The 20,964-nt window shown below is 58.4% G+C and overlaps 3 protein-coding genes across 3 annotated transcripts; 1 reads left to right on the top strand and 2 right to left on the bottom strand.

Annotated features, from left to right (window-relative positions):
- Positions 1-1,194: 1,194 nt before the first annotated feature.
- NCLIV_044380 (ubiquitin carrier protein, related) lies at positions 1,195-3,654 on the top strand (the record flags this gene model as incomplete). The annotated part of the gene is made up of 5 exons (XM_003881360.1): positions 1,195-1,249; positions 2,052-2,138; positions 2,390-2,484; positions 2,972-3,149; positions 3,602-3,654. 5 exons carry the CDS (start codon positions 1,195-1,197, stop codon positions 3,652-3,654), a joined length of 468 nt encoding a protein of 155 aa, XP_003881409.1.
- A 2,031-nt stretch (positions 3,655-5,685) lies between these two features.
- On the bottom strand, positions 5,686-12,076 carry NCLIV_044390 (conserved hypothetical protein; the record flags this gene model as incomplete). The annotated part of the gene is made up of 7 exons (XM_003881361.1): positions 5,686-8,359; positions 8,801-8,855; positions 9,121-9,181; positions 9,480-9,710; positions 10,176-10,335; positions 11,143-11,170; positions 11,518-12,076. 7 exons carry the CDS (start codon positions 12,074-12,076, stop codon positions 5,686-5,688), a joined length of 3,768 nt encoding a protein of 1,255 aa, XP_003881410.1.
- A 3,242-nt stretch (positions 12,077-15,318) lies between these two features.
- Positions 15,319-19,363, bottom strand: NCLIV_044400 (conserved hypothetical protein; the record flags this gene model as incomplete). The annotated part of the gene is made up of 3 exons (XM_003881362.1): positions 15,319-15,499; positions 16,227-16,300; positions 16,697-19,363. The coding sequence occupies 3 exons, from the start codon at positions 19,361-19,363 to the stop codon at positions 15,319-15,321; spliced, it is 2,922 nt and encodes a 973-aa protein (XP_003881411.1).
- Between the last annotated feature and the right edge of the window lie 1,601 nt (positions 19,364-20,964).

Here is a 20,964-nt window from a genome sequence, read left to right on the forward strand (position 1 = left end):
GCTTTCGACTGCGCCTGGCCGTCACGGTTTCCAGCCCTCACGAATTTGCGTTCGGGATATCAGGGCCTTCTGCAGCTGAGGAAGCAACGAGTAAGCACGCGTTTATCGAAGGAACGATTTCCTCGGCCCTCTCTGCTCGAGCACCCGCCGCTCGCACAGCCTGCGTCGTTTAGCCGCTGCGTTTTCCCGACAAAAGAAACCACAGACAGCGACCGAAGCACAACGCCTGGGAGGGTCTCCCGACAGAAAAAGTGAAATGAGGGAGCTGCCTTTTCACTTCGCACTAGCTCTCTTTCCTCAGCCATCTCTTCCCCGTCTCCTTTCCCCGAATCCGACTCTTCCTTTGTTCTTCCTCTTTCTCTGGTCCCGTGAAGTGTGTGAGTGTTTCCGACCTCTTTCCCTATCTCTTTTCCCTCCACCGATTGCGGATTATGCGTTGTGTCTTCTCGCGTGTCTGCTCTTCCTTTTCTCGACGTCTCTTTTCTCCCGCCGCTCCCCCCGCGACATGCTTGCACTTCTTCTTGTGAAAATGTGGAGAGAAAGACAGGCGCATGGCTCTAATCAGAGTGCGGTTGTGAAGCGGCACGTTCTGGGGAAAACGGGAAAGACTGCGGGGAAGAGGAGGCAATCATTCTCGAATCTTGTAGACAGAAAAGAGACAAACACACTGCAACAGACAAGAATGAAGCTGTCTCTCGTACACCTCGGAAACGCTGGCTTCGGCGCAGCACTCACCAGGGGGCGTCTGGCTTCCGCAGCAGCCGAGCGTTTCTTGCCACCTTCCCGGGAGAAGACGCGCGAAACCGCTCTAAAGCGAACAACACAGAAAGAGGGGTAGATATGTGTAGGGAGAACGGAGACGCGTTTGGTGTTTTCGGCTGATCTGGTTTTTCGATCTTTTTCTCACATGTCGCAGAGAGGTTTTCTCGCCACGAGAGATTCACGAGACTCATCACGATTCCACGACTGCTTTTTTTTCTCTTGGTCAGGAAGTGACAGCCGGGGATGGCCTGGAAATCTCAAGTGTATGTACAGTCTGGATCCTCGTAAAGTGTGTGGGGGTGGTGAGACGGCTTGTCTGCTTCCTTCACGCCCGTCCAATTCTCCGCTTCCTCGTCGTGCCGCTTTTCTTTTCAGCCTCGACACTGCCTCGCGACAGTCCCCCCCAAAGACCCGGAATCTCCCTGAGGGAAAATGTCGATCCCCAAGCGCATTGAGAAGGAAACGCAGAACCTTGCCAGCGAGCCCCGTACGTCCTCCCCCCTCTCTGGGGTCTCTTGAGACAAAGCGCCGTTTCGTGCTCTCCTTCCGGCCTTCGTTTCTCAAGCACCTCCGTCTCTCTCTGGTTCCCGAATCTCCGAGGGAGCACAGACCCTCTGTGTCCGGGACTGTGTGTCCCCATGCATGCATGTACATGCAGAGATACACGCAGATGTGTAGTGGATATTCTGTACCAAACGATCTAAAATCGTGATGTCTTTTTGTTACGTGACGAGCGGTGTGTTTAAGACTAGTTTACATGCGCTCATTTTAACATGCATTTGTGCATTGATGTAGCCGAATACGTGGTCTATGTAAGGATTCCGCGAAGGTCGGGTGTGATTGTGGGGCGAAAAAACATATAGGCCGAAAAGAAACACGGACTCACAGGTCTGTGTAAACCTCGTCATTCTATCCCTGGCTAGGTATCGACAGCGTGGCGCCCTGAGCAGGCAAATAGGCCTCGTGTAGGCTGTCCAATGCGTGCGTGTGCAGCTCTCAATCTCGCATATAGTTGTCGGTCCCCGCAGCGTACGAGAACTACGTGCGCAAGCACCCTGGTCGCCGCAAGGCGACACGTACCGCTACAAATAGATCTAAAAATCTCGAACGACTTATCTCTTCACTGCCCGACAAGCATACATACATGTATACGTGTAGTTCTTGGCCTTTTTGCAGAGAAAGGCGAGGTCTCTGATGTGCTTTGTAACCGCATGACGAAGCTGGCGTTTGAGTACGGAAAGATCTTTCTGTTGGTTTTCTCGTTTTTCGCGTTCCCTCCTTTTCTGCAGCTCCTGGCATCACGGCACAACCGGAGCCGAACAACTACCGTCACTTCAAAATTCTTATGGGAGGACCTCTCGGCACGCCCTACGAAGGTGAGTCGAGTCATTTTTGAAGAACGGTCTCTGCGTCTCGGGGCGCTGCAGCCTTCCCCGAACTTTCTTCTGGAAGCGGGAAGCTGACGAGCAAAAAGTGCTTTGAAAGAAACGCACCGAAATTCTCGGTGTGTCTCGGCTCCAGCAGCCCTGCTTTCGCTGACGTTTTGACGGCTCGACAAAAAGGCCGTGTGGGGGGGTTTCAAGAAACGGACTTGTTTGCTTGCATGCATGCGGCTGGTTATTTGTAGGCGGTCAATATAAACTCGAGCTCTTCCTCCCTGAAGCGTATCCGATGGAGCCGCCCAAGGTCCGGTTTTTGACGAAAATCTACCACCCCAACATTGTAAGTCGTTGCAGAGGGTTTCTCTCTTGGCGCACGCGTCGTCCGTGCCGGGCGAGATTTTTTTCCCGTGAATGTCTACCAAGCTCGTCCAAAGGGGGTTTCTTCGTACTTGTAGTTTTTGTATATCTCCGTGCAAAATAACGCAAAATGGGGGAAAACGTAAAATAGCTGAGATACGCCCGATCTGTGGCGACTTTTCGTCTGCGTACCCCCGTATACATCTAAAAGTGCATCTACACACATCTACAGCTGTATATGTGTTTATATGCATGTGCACATGTGTATAGGTGCATGGTGTGTTTATGCTTTTGAATTGAAATGAGCGTTCATGAATCTGTGATTTCCTGTCAACTTTTCAGTGAGACGTTTCTTCGTAGTGCTCTGTGAATATGCAGGGATGCACAAAGTCGCGCCTCAAGCGCGTGCAGGTGTATGTACACTTGAGGAAACTGCAGTGTGGGAATTGAGGGCGTGCACGTGTTTTTAGGACGCGCTCGGGCGCATTTGCCTGGACATTTTGAAGGACAAGTGGAGCCCCGCTCTGCAAATTCGCACCGTCTTGCTCTCCATCCAGGCGCTTCTCTCGGCACCAGAACCGGATGATCCTCTCGACACGCGCGTGGCTGATCACTTCAAAAACAACCGCCAAGACGCCGAGCTCATGGGTACCGCTCACACGAGTCGAGACTGCACGGTGCTCACAAAAGAAAACATCCTCTACACATCGAGACACACCGTGGGGTTCTCCGCACTTGGTCGCATGCAGCACATACGCATCTACACCTCTATACACATCTATACATATATATATATATATATATATTTCTGTAGATTCAGATGCATGTGGGAAGGCTGCAGGTGAGGAGACACGTGGACATATCGGCATAATTTTTGTCGAGGAAGGCTGGGCTGCAGGGACACAGATGCGTGACAGATCTTTTCTACCAAAGTATCTCACGGTGAAATTGTCTCTGGATATATTCACATATAGAAGGAGAGTGTGTTCTGCGGGACGGTACGTTTTCAGCTTTTCAGCTTCAGAGTGCCTGCGTTTTTAGGGCGTTTTGGAACGTGATGCCTTAGCGATGGTGGTGTTGTTCGTTGCGTGCGTGTGCAGCCCGCCAGTGGAACGAGATGTATGCTGGGCAACAGTCGATCGTCATCGACTAGAAGAGTTCGATCGTCACCTGCGAGAACAACCCAAACACTTCCTTCTTTTGTACCTTCCCACTCGGTCTCCTCCCCTTCGCCCCCCTGTCTGCAATGTGATCCGTCCCTAGGCGTCTCGACTTGCTCTTGTGGTGCTGTCTTGGAAGTCGATCTTTTTTTGCGTGTCGCTGTCTCTGAGTCGGTTCGGCCATCTGCATTTGCTTCGCTCGTCCGTCTGTCGCTTTCCAGCACGTGACTCGCCTCACTAATCTAACTTCTTAGACAGGAAGCGCTGTTGTGCGCGCTGTAAATGAGGCGACGGTGGACGGGAGGCCCCGCAGGACAGAGAGAACGTTTTCTCTGCCTTGTGTCTCGCTCCATGGCGAAGCCTCAGACACGTTTCGCTTCGGCGCGTCGTCGTGTGTTGCCGTAGCCCCACGAAGTCAGTGTGAAGAAAGCTTCGAAATCCTGCTCTCTGCTCTCTCGTCTCTGTCGCGTCTCGTCTCCCTTTTCTTTCAACGAGGCCCTGTGCCTCGCGACTCCAAGTCGACAACAGCCGCTCCTAAAACTTTCGGAACTCGAGCACGCGATAGGGCGTTCTATACTTCGAGACGTGCACAGACACGAAGCTGACTTCTCCCGTGTTGCCGCAGTCGCTTTCTAGTTCCTCCAGATTCCTCGCTCCCACACTTTCCTGCACAGACACCGCAGAGAGTGTACGGACGCGATCGAAGAATATTAGCTGCCGAACTGGGCCCCACACACGCTGCACATCACGCTCCTGTCGCCCCTAGCGAGAAATGAGACAGAAGAGCGGTCGCTCCCGCGACCGATGCTTCTTTGGAAGCCTGCAGGTGACTGTCCTCCGTCCTCTTTCGGTGTTCACCGAGACGGTAGGAAGCAGATTTCCCCTGAATCTGAAGAGCTTGCCCCCATCGCACGTGTTCGCACACGGAGACTCCAGGAACTCCCAGTCTTCCTGGCGGAGGAAAGCTTTGCAGTCTTTGCGAGGCAGAGCCTGCAGGAAGCACGGACGTTTTTGTCCTTCACACAGGCACCGCCGCCGTCCCCTATTTTTCGAGGCATAAGTCTCCCGCTTCGGCCTTGAGGCTTTGCACTGACACGCGGGAAGGGCCAGGCCGATGCCGTCTGTTTTTAAGAGCGGGCGAGCTTCCAGGGGGATTTGCCCTCATATGAGAGCGCTGGACTTCGTGATACACTAACGGCGCCCTTTGGCCGCGCTCCACCTGCGATGTGAAGCAACTCGTGGTTTGCTCCGATCCTAGGAATCCCCCTGCTGGTCCCTTTCACTCGCGCAAGTCTCCACCCTGCAATAAAGGCCAAACTTTGCTGAGTATGTTGGTGCCCGACACGCGCTAAATTTAAAAGAGAAAGACTGAAAGGAAGCACCGATCGCAGCCCTTCCGAGGCCCCAGCAGGTTCCGCTCCCTTTCGGTCTCAGCTGGGTAATCTTGTCTCAGCAACGGCGGGGATTCGACGAGGGAACAGATAAATACCTACAACTAAAACTATAAATTGCAGCGGGCACGCCCGCAGCAGACATCCCGTTTTGGGTTTCAACAGAACGCGTTTTTCTGCCAGGTGCCTATTTATAGGCGAACTCTGGATGCAGCGTGTGGAGATTTCTTTCCGGGGGCAAGAGAGAGGAGTGCTCTCGCCTCCCGTTCTGCAGTGCTGTGTCAAGCGAGGGGACCCAAATACGTCAAACAGATTTTGGATCATCGTGTGTACCTCATTTTACGGGCACGACATGTGTGTTCACAAAAAACCCGCGTTCCTCACCCGCTCGAAATCCCTTCCGCCAAAGGCCCTGCCTCGATACGGTTGATCCTGTTCACTTATTTCTTTCGTCATACATCTGGAAATATCCACGAAACGAACACGCTCACGCGGATACATCGGCACCTACGCGCCTCGGTGTATATACACGCCCCCGGCAGAAAAAGGCCGCCTTTTTGTCTTCTCGCTTCCGGAACTTTCCGCTCGAAGAAACACCTCGCTTGCCACAGGGCGAGAAAACTGTTTTCTGCCCTAATGCCGCAAGTCGTCGCGGTAGTACCCGAGCGGCGCGTCGCCCCCGCGGTCGCCGCCGCGTCCGCATCTTCGGCCGTCGTCGCGCAGCGCATACGGCCTCTCCATTCGCATGTCTTCGCGCTGCCGAGGCACGTGTACATACTCTCTGTCGGCGCCTTCGCGTCCGCGCACGGACCGGAAGACTTCAGGATCTCTCTCGAAAAACGCTCGGCCTCGTCCGTCGCCTCTCTCACTTTCGTCGAGGGGTCTGTCCAAGCAGCGACCGTTCCTTCCACTCGCGCCCGTAGGGTAGAGAGGATGGAGGTGCGAGTAGCCTTTCCCCGCACTGTCTCCGCGGCCGCTTCTGGGCATCGGGTCACAATGCCCACTGAATCCGTCGTCTTTCCGGTCGTCCTCCCGCCTCAACGACTTCCCGCCGAGGGTGCCCAGGCCCGCGCCGCCGAACTGAGGGGGGTACTGCGCGCCCGCGAGCGGGTGTGGAAACACATCTCCTCTGCCGGGTTCTCCGTCGTCGTACATGTAGACTGGGCGCTGGACAGGAAGCCTCTCGGGGCCTCGCCCTGGAGCCGGTGCGCCGCGGAAGTCCCGGACGACGGCTTCTTCTCTCCGCGCCTTCACGTCCCTCTCCCTGTCGTCTCGAAACAGGCTGTCGCCTCGCTCTGGTTGATCGCGGCGAGAACCAAAGTGCCCGTGCTCGGGCCGAGCACCCCTGTCGCGCCGGGCCCCGTCGACACCCAAGTCAAGGCGTCGGTGTCCCAAAGAGACGCTTCGTCTCCGGCCTGCCTCCAGCACTCGCGGACCGTCTTCATGGAGCAGCTCCTGGTCGCCGCGTCGAGCCTCTCGTCGCCTCTCTTCCTCGTGGTCTCTGCGAAGAAAGGGCATGTGCTCGCCTCGCCTCGACCGGCGCAGGTCGTCTCCGCCCAGATACGCGTCGCGGTCTCTCGCGGCCCCAGCACTTAGGCCTGGCGCGAGAGGCGCACTGTCGTCCGCAGCGTAAATGTGCCGGGGTTTCTCGTCCATGGGAAAGGCAAAGTCGCGACCGCCCTTCTCATTCCACTTCCGAGGGGCCAGAGGCAAGCGCGGCGCCGGCTCGTAGTGCAAACCCGTCTCCCGCCGGCTTTGGCCTCGCTCGTCGAAGGGGACTTCTCGCCTGTCCAGGTCGCGGCCGAACTCCCCGCGTCGCTGGCTGTCCTCCTCGGCCCGGCCGCCGCGCTCGCGCCCCGACGGCGCGTCGGCCACAGGGTCCAGTCTGTCACTGCCGTGGGGACGGACGGGCGGGAAGCGGGGGTCAATGCCCTCGGCGTCTCTTCTCCAGTCGTCTCGGAAGTCGCCGCCTGGGCCACGAACAGGCGCCACCGGCAGGCCGCGCGGATCGTCGCGCCCCGGTCTGAACGGCGCCGCGAGAGGCTCGACCTCCCGATCTCTGCCGCGCTCCGCGTAGCGAAACGCTGCGTGCTTGCTCTCGCTCCCCCCACCAAAGACCCCGTTGGGAAAGGCGTCGAGGGCCTTGCTCCCCGGTCCCTTGGCCCGCCCGCGCCACGCGCCCTTGTCACCCGCCGCGTCTCTCTCGCGCCGCGACCGGGCGAGATCCAACTCGAGGTCGTCCCTGCGCAGCCGCTCGGCCCCCGCAGCGAACTCGCGGTGGGGCGCGACTCCCGATGGTGGCGGGAGGATCACAGTTTGATCCCCAGGCGCCGGCAGCCCCGCGGGAGGCCCCACGAACTCAAAGTCGTTTCTGCGGCGCTTCGCCGCGCGACCGTGAGCCTCGCCCTCCTCGTCTCGAAAGTGACTTCCGCGGCCCATTCCGTCCGGCTCGCGTGCATGCAGCCGACCATTCACGCTCCCTTTCTCCGCGTGACCCGCGGAGTCCGGCTCGGCGCCGTCGACGTAGAAACACCGCCGCGGCCTGCCGCTCTCGCCTTCGTCCGAGTCGCGCCTGTCTCGGGAGGACACTCCCAGCGCGTCTCTCTCTCGCTCGTCTCCGACCCCTGGGCGCCAGTACGGAAGGCCCGCGCGCTCGTCGCGACAGCTCCCGTGGCGTGCGTCTCGAGACCGTGCGGCCTCGTCGCCTTCAAGCATGCGTGTGAGCTGCTCGCCAGGGTAGCCGCGCGCGTCGCCGGCGTCGCTCGGCCCGTCCATGAACGGCTCGAACGCCTCGTCTGGGCCCGGTTGTCTCCTCGGCGGCCACAGCGGAAGGACTGCGGGATACGCGGCCGGCGCATGCAGGGGCTTCTCCCTGCCCCGGGGCTTGAGAGCAAACCCCGCGGGCGGGAGGGCCTCGCGCCGCGGTGACACGCGCTCTGCGAACCCGTGACTGTCGGTGAGAGCAGGCGGCAGGGCGGGGCGCGAAGATCGGGGCAGAGACAGCTCGCCGCTCCCCCCCTCCAGTTCGGCGCTGCGGCGCCCTCGCGGGAAGGCCCCGCGGTCGTCGTCGGGAAAGGCGCGAGCGAGCGGCCGAGTCCGAGAGGCTCCTTTGGAGCCTGACGCGGCGCGCCCCGAAGCGGGCCGCGTCAAAGCATCCGGCGGAAGCGACGACGAGATCTCCGCGAAGGACGGATACGAGGCATTCGCCTCTTCGCGACGAACCTCGACGCGAGCGTCAAACAGGCGCCTGCCGTTTAGCTCACGCAGCGCAGTCTCCATGTCTTCTTGGCTACAATATTCAATAATGCTGAAAGATACAAAACACAGACACGTACAATGTGCCTAAAACCATGCTCAACACACACACACACATCTCCATATATATATATATATATATATATGTAAATGCATGTGAAGTCGGTGACTCTGAAAGGCGTATGTGTAAATATGAGTCCAGCGACAAATCGTTGCGTGTGCAGGAGTCTCTAGGTGAAGACGTGCAGTTGTGTGTGAGCACAATGCAAACTCTGCACAGCGGTACCAAACAGCGGCAGCGAGCGGAGATTCCCTGAAAGCTCTCCCATGATTGCTACTCAGAAAGATCTGTGCGCGTCTGGGAATGCGTCGCGCTGGACGTGGATGGAAGAACGCACAAGAACTCTCCTGCCTTTGCGTAAAACCTTGTCTCTGCATCGCTTCCTGCGCCTCCCATTTCTTCCCGCTGTTCCTCGCGGGGCTCTGCCCTCACCCAATGCGAAGGCCGTCTTGGTTGTGAAGGACGTTCGTAAAGTTCACCTCGCCAGCTGTAGAACACCAAACCACGGCAGACACTCGACGGCGATTTCGCACACAGGCCTCCACTCCAGCCCTTTTCTCACGTCTGCACACCCCCCCGCTGCCTGCGCCTGCCTGTTCAGCTCCGCGACCGCCTTCCGTTGTTCCTTATTCTCGCGTCTCCGCGGACACAGAGGCGGGCGTCTTTCCGAAGACTGCCGGTTCGCGAGGTATACGTGGGGCGAGACACCGCTCCGTCGAGGGAAGCGGAAGCGCGAGAACTGGTCTGCTCACCTTCTCTCCCAAAGTCCTTGAGATCTTGCCAGTGGACCCGCGGATCTAGGTTGTGGCACACCTGCAGGAAGCAAAGAGAGACAGAGAAAACTGTGGAGACAGAAGAGACACCACGCCCCGCCCCGTCCTGCGTCGACTTCGTCGACTTCCCCGCTGCAGGGTCTCCTCCCTCGTCCGCTATCTCGTCAGCTGCCCCGTCTGTCTCTCGTCTCCAGGCGACTTCTCCACGGCCTCGTCCCGTTATCCGCTCCCCTCTCGCCTCTTTTTCGCAGTCCACGAGGCGACTCCCGACTCTGCGCGCCTGCCTCCGGGCGTATCCTCCCCCAGCTCGCCCGTCCGCGGCTCTCCTGTTCACTTACAACTCGGAAAGGCAGTCTCTTTCCGCCTGGTCCAGCCCCTGCGACCCCCCGACCGCGCCCGCCGCGTCGGGCTCCTCCGAGGGGCCCGCCCGCCTTGCCGCGCCCTCCGCCTCTCTCGCCCAAAGCGGCGAAAGTGTCTCTGTCTTCCCGAGCCAGCACCACGCTGCGCGAAGGCGCGGGGCCAGGCGGCCGCTGAGACGCCGCCCCCGGCCGCAGGGGCTCCACGACGATCTGTGCGAAGGCAAAACGCGAGTCGAAGACAAGATAGATTTGAAACGGAGACTCCAAAGGCGAGTGATTCGGCGAGCACGAACGACCTTCTCAAAGAGGTCAGCAGGGAAGACTCAGACTTCCCATGGATTTGGACGGAGAATCGGGCACCTTGTACCCGCTGAGAGAGACGCGGAAATCGTGCCCCCCCAGGTCGACCACGCTCGCCTACGGATTCCTAAACCGATACGCGAGTTTTGGAAGGGCTCGACTTCGTTTTCGGGTCTGCATGCCACGCGTCCCGTCGCGCCGACGCAGATGCCTTTTTTTTCAGGGGGGGGGGTTCACAGCTCGCCAGAGACTCACCCGACCTGCCCCGTCCCTCTCTCTCTCTCCTTTGCTCGCCGTCTCTCTCCTTTGCTCGCCGTCTCTCTCCTCTCTCCCTCGGGGCCCTTGCAGCCTTCCGTGCCTTCGTTTCTTCCCTACCTGAGCCCCCCATACCACTTTGTCGTTCAGCTCTTCGATGGCGCGCTTGGCCGCCTCGGGGTCGTCGTAGGTCAAGTGGAGGAAGTGCTTGAAAATCTTGATGCCACTCAGCTTCCCAAATTCGCCAAACACTCCCTCGACGCTGGAGTCGCGCACCGCACTGTGCGCAAAGACGAACACGGAAGGAAAAAACATTTCTCTTTCAAACAGGCAACACCCAGCCCTGCGTTCCCCCTGGTCTTGCGCAGGCAGTCGGCACTCGACGCGGCCCCATTCCTTGCCCGAGGGGTGACACCGAACTCGCATTCGTGTTCTTCCCCTCTTAGCTCAGAGCATCTCCGCTCGTTCTCCGGTAGGGCCTCATTCTTCTTGCTCGCCGTTCGCGTTTCGACCTTCCGGTGTCTCCTCTGCTCTCTCGCCATTCGCGGTCTGTGCCCGTCTCCTCTCCCACGCCGTGTCTGTGCCCCGAATCCCCTCACGTTTGTCCGTCTTTCCTCTCTGCTGTCTCTGTACCACTGCTGTGCCTGTCTCCTCTGTCTCTCTGCCACTTGGGCGACCCCACCTTTCCCCCCCGGCCCCCCCCTCCGACTCTCTGTCTGATTCCTCTGTTACCCCAGCTGCTTCTTCTTTCCCTGGTCGCCCGCCCTTCGCCATTCGCGCACTCGCGGAACTCCCACCACACGGAGCCTTCCTGTTTCTGGTTTTTTGCCGCTCTCCTCTTCAGCTGCTTTCAGAGCCAGTCAGCGCTCTTCCAGATGTGGGCATCCGCATTTCTGAGGACACACAGTCTCTACCCGGAGACACACGCCGCAAGGCCCTTTCGGCTCCTCCCGCCGTACATCGCGCCCGTTTTCCTTTCGCTCTCTCATGAATTCATTTGTCCCCCGACGGTTCGCCTCTCTGCCCCGGTCTCCGATAACGACAGGCGGCGTCTTGGCAGACGGCGAGGCGTTGTTTTTGGACTTACAGTGGAGTGTTTCCTACGAAAACCTTGCCTGAAAAGAAGGACGAGGGACAAAGAACCCAAGAGTTAGTGAGTGTTGCTCGCACTGGGCACCTGGGCAACCGACACTACTGGTGCTGGTCTCAAAAAGTCTGTATCCCCGTCCTGTCCTGCGGCCCAGACGCAGTGGTGTCTCGGGATCGACTCCCGCCTCCGCGACCGTCCCCCCTGTCTCCTTTCGCCTCTGTCTCTTCCTGGCGACGCCTGGGGCCGCTGCGTGTCGGCTCCTCTGCTGCGCCCCGCTGTCCCTCGGACACTCTGAGCCACTGACTAGGAGGCGCCCGCGCCCCTCGCTTGGGGTCCGCTCCCAGTCCACAGCTCGATCTTTGTGTAACATACGTTTGTCAATCTGGGAGGAATCGTCTCCTGCCTCTCCACTCGTGGCGGTGCGGCCTTCCCCTTCGCCTCGCTCTCGTCGGGTCTCGTCCTCGAGGCCGTCTCCTGTCTCCATTCCCTCCTCGCCCCTGCGCTCGCATCCCTCACTGGCGTCTTCGTGGGGGCCTTCGCCTTCGTCGCCGTCGTGGTATGACTGGTCGAGGTCGCCTTCCCCGCAGGCTTCTCTCTCTGCTTCCCTGGAAACGGAGTACGAGACGGGCAAGGCCTCCTCCGCGGGGCCCTCTGTCCTCTCTTCTTTCCCCGAGTCCCAACTGTAGCACTGCTGGTCTTCGCCTCTCTCGCCTTCAAAGGCTTCACCTTCGCCGCTCGAGGCCTGGAGAGGGAGCGCAGAATCGTCATCCCCTTCATAGTGGACCGGAGACGCATGCATCTCCTCCCGACTGACAGTCCGGCTGCGGGCGGTAGGCAAGGCTGGCCCGTCGTCCTGGTCCCCGCCGCCTTCCCAGCCCTCTTCTCTCTCGCCCTGCATGTACTCTTCCTCCTCGAGCGACGCCGTCGCCATCGCCGACCGAGACACTCAAGGTTGCGGAATAAAAATGCGAAGCGAGACAGAGGACACGAGGCAGGCGCAGGCGCGGTGCTTCAGGCCGGACAGTGGAGAAAAAGAAAGAGGGTGGGAGAAAGTGGAAACAGAAATGTGCGCGGGGCATAAGTGGAGACGAGACCCCGACAACTCACAAGGGAGCACGCGTAAACAAGCACGCGAAACGGTCAGAGTAAAACCGGGAAACTGGAGCGAGAGGAGGCAAGAGAGTGGCCGTTGCCCAGATTATGTCATTAGGCGTTGGAAAGGGAGAGAGAGACAAAGGAGGGGGAACCTCCCGAGGACAAGACGCGAAGCGAGACGAGGAAAAGGCGAGAGAAATCCGCGCGGCGACTTCACCTTTTTCGCGCGAAGAAAAAACCTAAAGCAGCGCGCTAAGAACGCAGGTTGGGGACTGGACGGACCCACACAGGGCGGAAAACGTGTCACGCACAGGCAAAAAAGGGGACGAAAAACGACAAAACAAAGGTAGATTCGTTACCGCGAAAAAACGAGAGGAAGAAAAGGAAATGTTCAGTGCTTGCGTTAAGAACTGCGAAGTCGACTCTCCTGCGTGGTTTTTTGGCCAGAGCGAAAAAGGAACCAGATATCAGGGGACATAACGACAAAGAGAGTGACGCGAAGAAAAGAGGGGGAGAGAAAAGTTACAACGGAAAACGAGCTTCGTCTGGCGTGCAGTTTCGACGAGAAAACCAAGGAGAGGGAGAGAGTGGGGTGGACGAACCCCCGCTCGTTGCGCCGCTTCCCCGCCACACATGGGACCGCTGCGTGTCCCTCTTATGGAATTTTTCTTTTCGTCGCGGCGAAAGCGGAAACGCTACATGTCCTTAAAGATCCGACTGCCTTCTTTCGAGGCAACACGGCCGAACTCAAAAAAAGAGACGCTGAGAAGCTGCCAAGCGCACTCACGGCAAACGCGCTCGCCTTGCTAGACATACACCGGACACAAACCGGAAGGGCCCCCCGCCGCGTTGGCCCGGGATGGCGAGGAAGCGTTTTACTTACTCGTCTCTCTGTCGATTTTTGGTGTGTTTGGCGAAATGCGGACCCGAAGACTTGACCTTTTTGCGGTAGGCAGAAAGCGAGGATCTCCATTTCTGGTGCGGCGACACCCCCGGCGTGGATCTCAACGCGCCGGAACGGTGCGGGTTTTGCGTTCCGCAGTTCTCTGCTGCGCGTTTTCCTTGGCAAAAATACGGCGCCAACCGGTCCTCCGACGTCAATTCAGGCGCTGGACGCCTGAGAAACGAACTCTGAAAGGCCGTCACGCGAACGCGCTGGCGGCGAGCGACGACCGCTTCAGGTGCTGTCCTGTCTGCTGGTCCACGTGTGTCACGGGAAGGCAAACAGGAAAGCAAACAGGACAGCAAAAACAGAGAAGCAAACAGGAAAGAAAGAACTCACCGTCTGCCCCTCTTCTTCGACAGAGGCAGGGATGAATGTCGCGGGAAGCAATGATGCAGTCTACTAGCCAGAAGGCCGAATTTGAGGCTCACGAGGAACTTTGATGGGGGGAGAAACCCGGGAGACCCCAAGAAGGGCGTGACGAAAGAGACATGACAAATGAAGATAGCCCTTCTCACTTTTTCGAGGGAATTTGAGACCACACAAAGAAACCACGTCCCCCCGTCCCCCCCTCCCGCCTCTTGTTCCACGCGGTATGCGCTTTCCTACGAGAAACGGCAACCCGTCAAGTGGCGAGGCGAACGACTTCGCAGTTACAAAGGTCCAGCCTCCTGAATCTTCAATCACACGCGATAGGCTGCCACAAGCAAATCTGCTGGTGTACATGAAGGCTAGTTTTTGCTCTCCTAACTGGGTTTGTGAATTCGAACTATCCAAGCGTCGTCGGTACGAACAGCGGTTTACGCCCGTCACCGCACTGCCTCCTCCTTGACAGCACAGGGATAACGCGACCTACCGACACAGCCTTCTCTCTGCGGAATTGTTGAAGAATTGCATCACGTGCCTTCCCCCGTAACCAGAAGACACTCAAAAACGTACAAGGGCGAAAACTGCGGTCAACTGTGCCGAGATGGTCGACTTGCCGGTGTCCATGTCAACCACGTGCGGAGGCGGCAGGCCATCCTCACGGTCTCTTCTGGAACACTTGTGTCCTGTCCTGAGAGGAGACAGCTTCCAAAGGTCTCCTCTCGCCATTTATATCTACGTACCTAACATGTATATATATATATATATATATATATATAAATGCCGGTATATGTAGACAACGAGAACCGTCTCCGGATTAGAGATAGATTTCGAAAGCGCCAGTTTACGTCGGGGACGAGATCGCAGACGGATGGCAAAGATCTACACGATCTAAGGAAACTCGTTTACTTCTCGCAACAGATTTGTTTTCGCTGGTCTGTTTTCACGTAAAACTATTAGGCTTCACCGTGGCCGCAGACGTTTTGCGTGCTTTCCTGGGGCTTCCGTTGCCTGCCGACTTTGAGCTCCCCGATTCCTGTTTTCGATCAGATAAACAGAGTCGTGGAAAGGCATGAGCGGCGCAGCGGATCTCTTCAGTGCCCAGCGCATTTGTTCCTCCAAAAAACCGGGGACGTGTATGGTCGCGGGTGCATCAAAACATCCGAGAAAACACAAAGAAACGGGGCAGCTGCGCTGCAGCTTGACCACGCGAACGAAAACCCCCGTCTGCCGTAAACGTTTTTGCTTGTCAACCTCTGAACAGGCAGCAGACTGTCAGCGCAAGAGACACTCGTCGGCGTTCCTGCATCTCTACGGTGTGATAGTAAGCGACTCCAATACTTTTAAAAAGATGTTCAACGAACTCGTCTGAGAGAAGACCCAGACTCGGGCCTCCACGGACTCTGTCCCCATCGTACTGGGCGTGTCTTTGTCAACCGCTCCCCTCTGCGTTCCTTTCCTTTTCTCCTGCGACTTCCTCGGCGCTCGTGCTTTCCGCTTCCCCTCTCTACGCCCGCTTTTTGTCCTGCAAAACTACGAACGCTCGGGAGACGACGCAAAGACGAGGAAAGCTCCTGGACCGGATAGTTCTCGCACCTCTCGTGAAACAAAGACACCAATGGGTCACTTTCAAAGATACTCACAAATCTCACAAACATGCGGCAGCACAAACTCCGCAGAAACCGTTGTCACCTGCCATCGGATTCCCTCGTCGATGGTCTGTCGTTTCTGGGCAGACTTATGCTCACACACAGCGCTGAAGGGAAACCCTACGACTTCTTTACATCTTTCACTGTAGCAGTGACTAAGGAGCGTCGACTTCCCCTCGGCTCTCGCACTTGGCCTTCGTCTTGCTCCTGCGAATCCCCTCCTTCTGCCGCTGGGCCTGAATCGTCCTGAAGCTCCACCACACCCTTCACCGCCTGACGACACGATGGACACCTTCCGTTCCTACAGGCAGTCCGAAGCACAGGAAAGGCGCATGCGTCAGCCGTCGCGAAGTGCTCTGCTACAGGCCATTCTAGAGGGAGTCTACTCAACTCTTCCCTATTCCCACCTCTCAAAAACAACACCCCTCGATCTAGCTATAAAGAACAAGTTCGAAGTTAGGTATAAGAACGCATATATATATATGAATAGATGTATATGTAGATATGAGTAGACGTATATGCAGGTACGAATAGAGTATATATGTATTTACGTATGTGGAAGGATGGATAGTTATCCCTGTGGACACACAGCGCGGTAGATCTTGCGAATTGAGGCTGGGGCTCCATTCCCTGTGAGCCCCAGAGGCGCAGCGACCCCGCTACACCGCGGCAGAGTTCCCGTCCCTTTCCTCTGATAAAGTAACGCGCACATTCTCTGTATGCCTCAGAGAACCGGCGTTGATGGATGCCAGGCCTGGAAGCGGCTTCGAATCAGAACGGCCTCTCCAGAAGCGTGCGGAAAGAAAGGCCTTGCGTTTCCGAGAAGGAGAACGCGCCACGGGGTTCTTTTTCCAACTCCTCCAATTTCGTGTGTTTGCTTCTGCTGCGTATCACGTAACTGTTTGTCTCTTCTCGCCTTCACAGTCGTCGCAGGCACCACCTTTTTCTTTATTTATCCCCTTCGCGACGTGCCGATGGGCCGACACCTTAGCGACGGCGCGCATCAGGACATCTTCTCTCCGTCTTACCTTCGGAAGCAGGTCTGGGCGCAGGGAAAGCAAAGGCCCCCGTGACCGCAAAACAGGAGAACTGCGTTTGGACGCTGCACGTGCGAAAATCAGGGGAGACCGGAACAGTGAGGGGAAACAAAAATGCGCCACAGAGCGTCCAGTCGACACAAGAACTTCCTGTATACGAGACGCTGCGTCTGAGGAAAAGGATCGACACGAAACCCCAAGAAAGTCCGATTCTGGGGCTGCGCCGGACCCGAGCGACAGACGCATGTGGCCTCTCACCGCTTGCTGAGGAGATACACACGGACTTTCTTCCGAATGAGGGTCTCTCACCACGTTCGCTTTGCAGTCTCATCGGTGGCTGCCTAATTCGAGCCGCATGCACACCCACGGAGAAAAGCACCCGAACACGGCTACGATGACGCAGGCAGAATCTCTCGAGACGGAGCCCCTGTCTTGCACGACGGATGTAGCCTTCTGCTTACACTCTGGAAGCAGATGATGCACGAGTCGCCGTCTTCGCTTTGTCCCCCCGAGGACGCCCTGCTGGGTGCCGCAGACGGAGACTCCACCGCTTCTTCAACTGCCTCTCTCGGGCTGCGGAGCACACACCGGGAATGGCGGTCTCCACCCTGTCCTTCCCTTCCCACTTCCCCTTCCGACCCAACGCCTTGCTGCCTCCCGTCGGCCGACGGAGACACCTGGCCCCACGCCACAACCGCGCCGGCATCGGATCCTTCACTTCCCCGAGGTAAGGAGACACCTTGCACACTGGCACAGCATGCGGCTGCTTCTCCGTGGTCCAAGCCTTCACCGGGTCTGGTTGTTTGTTGGCTTTTCTCTTCGCGTGTGTTTACACCACTAACCGCAACGAATGGCTGCTCACGCCGCCTCCCTTCTTGCTGAAACGCCTCCGGTCTCCAAACCTGATTCCCTTTTCCGGGTCTCGAGAGATGGAGTGCTGCGTCATCCGGGGCCTCGCTTGGTTCATCGGCATTCGCAGCTGCGTTGCTTTCTCTCCTCCGCGCACCCCCTCCCGTCCCCTTCTCTCTCTTCCTACCAGTTTCTTCTTCGAGAACGGCCCCCAAGTTTGCGCTATGCCCTGTGGCCTGCCTGCGAGACTCCAGAGACAGACGTGAGCTTGTGGAGAAGGGACACGTGTCCCTTGGGAGCGACGAAGGAGACAGACCCACAGACTCCCGTGGAGACACCGAACAACTGGGGTCGTCTTCAGCGGAGAGGACAGCAGGCGCAGCTGCGAGCTCCAACTGCAGTTTGTCCTGCGCGAAGTCTTCAGTCTGACGAGTTCGGTCTTCTCGGCCCTCTCTGTCTTGAGCTTCCCTGTGCTTCCTGCCTCCGTGCATTGCTGGCGAGTGTTCTCCCGGAGAGACAGGAAGGTCTGTCGCTTTCTCTAAGGCATCCGGCGGGTCAGGCGCCGTCCTTCTGTTCTCTGACATCTTCGTGTCCTCGCGTTCTCTTCCAGCTCCTTCTTCGGCCCCTGAAGAAAACGCCCCATCCGTAGATCTGTCTCGCCCATGCGTTGCGTCTCGCCGCCCACTGCGTCTCTCTCTCTCTCTCTCCGCCGCAAGTCTCCAAGCTTCTACGCGCGCAAGAACACTTTTCCCCTTGCCGCCTTCCTCGCGCACGTCTACTGCTACAACCGCCGCAGGTTCCATGCTGCCGCTGTCCCCGTCCGGACCGGTTTCGGCGTCTCGGTCTTTGCGCTCAAAGGGGGTCTCCGTCCCCGCCGGTGCGTCTTCTGTCTGTCGGGCGCGGGTCGCCGCCTTGTCGTCCCCCTTGAAGGCCCCGTCTCCTCCCTGCGGTCGGGCTGGGGGGAGAGCATCCCGAAGAAACGCCACTGGCTCGGCCAGGCCGTTCGGTTCGGGGCTGTGCAGAATGCGGTAGAAATGGTGTCCAACCTTTTCGAGGGTAACGCGCATATTGCAGGTGAGGGCAGGTGTCTCCTCGGTTCCGCGAAGGTCTCCGGCTCCATCTCGGCGGTGGCTGTGGGGTGCAGCGTTCGCGGCGGCTGAAAGAGACAGGAAGGGCGAGTCCGGAGGCGAGGAAACCGCTGTGTGGGAAGCCACGAGAAAGACGAAACAGGATCCCGCGAAGATCTGGACCAGCAGGAGAGCAAAGAGCAGCGGAATGGCCCAGTACGTGGCTGTGATGGAGTCGGGCCCTTCGGCAACAGCTTCCTCTGGAGCGAGAAGAGACGGCCCCTGTGGCGAGGAAGGCGCGACGGGCACGGAGGGGAGCGGGGGCTGGTCGCGGCTGAGAAACGGGACGCTTACATTGTGCCTTTTGTGAGGCGAAAAGAGGAAGACCAAGAGAGACAAGAGACCCGCCCCCCTGCGTGACGGGTGGGGTGCGTCGGGGACGCCTCCGGCCTCGCCCGGAGCGAGGAAGAGGCCGACGGCATCCGGGGGTTTTCGCTGATCCAGGAACTGAGCAAGGAAAATGACAAAGAGGAAGAAGGCGAAGGAAAGATGGAGCAGGAGGTTGACTGCGAGACGAAGGAGTGTGTCGTGCCGGAGGGCAGTGTCGGTGATCAGCACGTACCACAGAAGAAGCGTGAGCGCCAAGAAGGCGACGCCGAGAGCAAAGACGGGATAGAGGAGACACGAGGCGGACCAGGGCGTCGCAGAGAAAGAAGACGCAACGACGTTCACGCTCGTCAGAAACACGACCAGGTCCAAGACGTGGAGGCGCACCCAGGTGTACGTGTCACCGGCGTAGGCGTTGATGAGGAGCCCCCCTAGGTAGCCAAAGCAGGGCGGCACGGGAAGGACGCAGAGCGGCAGGAGATCCAGAAGGACCAGGGACAGGGTGAGCGACGAGAGGAGACGAAAGAGGAATGAGAACAACAGCAGACTCCGGACATGCAATTCAGACGTCAAAAGCCACTCGCGGCCGATCTGGAGGCGCCGGACGCCCAGAAGTACCACAACGAGGTCGAACACCGCGAGGGGCGCAGGCAGGGTTGCCCAGACGTCCCGCGACACGTCCGTCGCCGCGTAACACCACGCGAGAATCGCCATCAACAGCAGGCTCCCCGACTCGAAGAGCACCCCACTGCAGATCCAGGAAACCTTCCACATGGAGTGCCCGCGATATTCGTCGCTGGGCAGAAGGAGAGACGGCCGAAACATCTTGGGAAGACGGACGAGAAACAGCGGAAACAGCCCAGGGCGACGCGTACCTCCGCAGAACACCGGCAAACACAGCCGGCGGCCGGGAGACAAAAGCGAGAAGTGAGCAGGGGGCGAGAGGCATGCAGAAACAGGAAACGGTGGGAAGAGACGGCGGCGAAAGGAACAAGTCCTGGAAGAGAAAACGAAGGGTGACGCGAACGGTGGCAGGACGGGATCTCAGAAGAGTGGGTAGTCGGGGGACGGTTGCCAAATAGACAGAAAAGAGTCACGACAGCGAAGCCAAAGAAGTCACGCACATTCGACAGAGATGCTTCATTTGTCGTCTCCGTCTCGCGCGGCGATCCCGTGGCTTCGGGTCAGGAGGGAGTCCCAGAACGAGGACGACGGGGAGCGAGAGAAAGGGTTGCGCAGACGGTTCAACATAGGAGGGGAAGGCCTGACGTGAGACTGAGGGGAGATCGCCGAAAAGGAGCAAAACTCTACGGCGCCCGACACCAAACTGGAATGGGAAACCGCTAAAAAGGACCGTGTTCGTATCTACACCTCTGGCCTCTGCAGTGTTAGTGGCCGCCAGGCACACACTCACGCATGCTGAACAGGAAGAGAACTGACGCCCTTTCGATGGCTTTTGCGAGCCGTGTCCCCTTGCGGCTCTTCTTCCTGTTTTGATGCACAACCTACGCCCGTCGAGGCCCGCGAGGGGAAAGGCGCAGGGCTGTTCCGAAGGCCCTTGCCGTTTCCCCGGTGTCTGTGCGGCTTCCCTTGACTACCCACCGACTGTCACCGCATTTCCTCCTTCCCTTCTGCAGGGAGTCGAGATGCTTGCACAGATTTAGACCACAAAGAGCCGGCCTGAGGCCTCTGTCGCTGTCTCAGTCGGCGTCTGTCGCTGTCTCAGTCGGCGTCTGTCGCTGTCTCAGTCGGCGTCTGTCGCAGCGCGGTAGCGGGGTCTCCGTCGGCGCGCCCTCTTCACGCGGACGAGATTTTCTCGGGGGTGCCCAGGCGCTGATGCAGGAAGGAACCGGGAGAGAAAGACCAGCTTCACGCACCTTCTGCTCCTTCTCAGAGTCCCCTCACGATTCTCCCCTCGCTGGCCATGATGCCGGCCGAGGACGGTCCAAAGCCTGGGTTCGTCACCGCATGGGATATTTCTGAAGAACGGCGCGTCGGCACCCTATCCGCTCCCACATCCTTCGCTCCTCCTTTCGTGTGTGTTTCGTCGTTTCTTCTCTCTGTCGCTCGTTGGAAACGCGGGGTTCGCTCGGCAGAGACGGAGACAGCGCGGCTGGCAGTCGAGCGCGTGGACGGTTCCCGGAGAAAAATCCGGGCACACCCTCAGAGATCGCGACAGGAAGTGCCGAAAAGACGGAAATTGCAGCTTTCCAGAGTCTTTTCCGGGACGGGAAAAAGACAAGCAAGCGGTGGAGGGAAGACGTCCATTGGTTCCGACCGATTCAGCGTTCGCGCTGCCTCGACTTCGGGAGACAACCACCGCCGAATCCGTCGGCGGGCTCTACCCCAGTCTTGTCAGACGGGAGAGACAGCCTGGACGATGGTCAAAAGGCCAGAGCACCCGAATTGCAGGACCACGAAAAGAG

This window comes from Neospora caninum, chromosome IX (assembly GCF_000208865.1).
Source record: "Neospora caninum Liverpool complete genome, chromosome IX".
Classification (NCBI taxonomy): domain Eukaryota; phylum Apicomplexa; class Conoidasida; order Eucoccidiorida; family Sarcocystidae; genus Neospora; species Neospora caninum.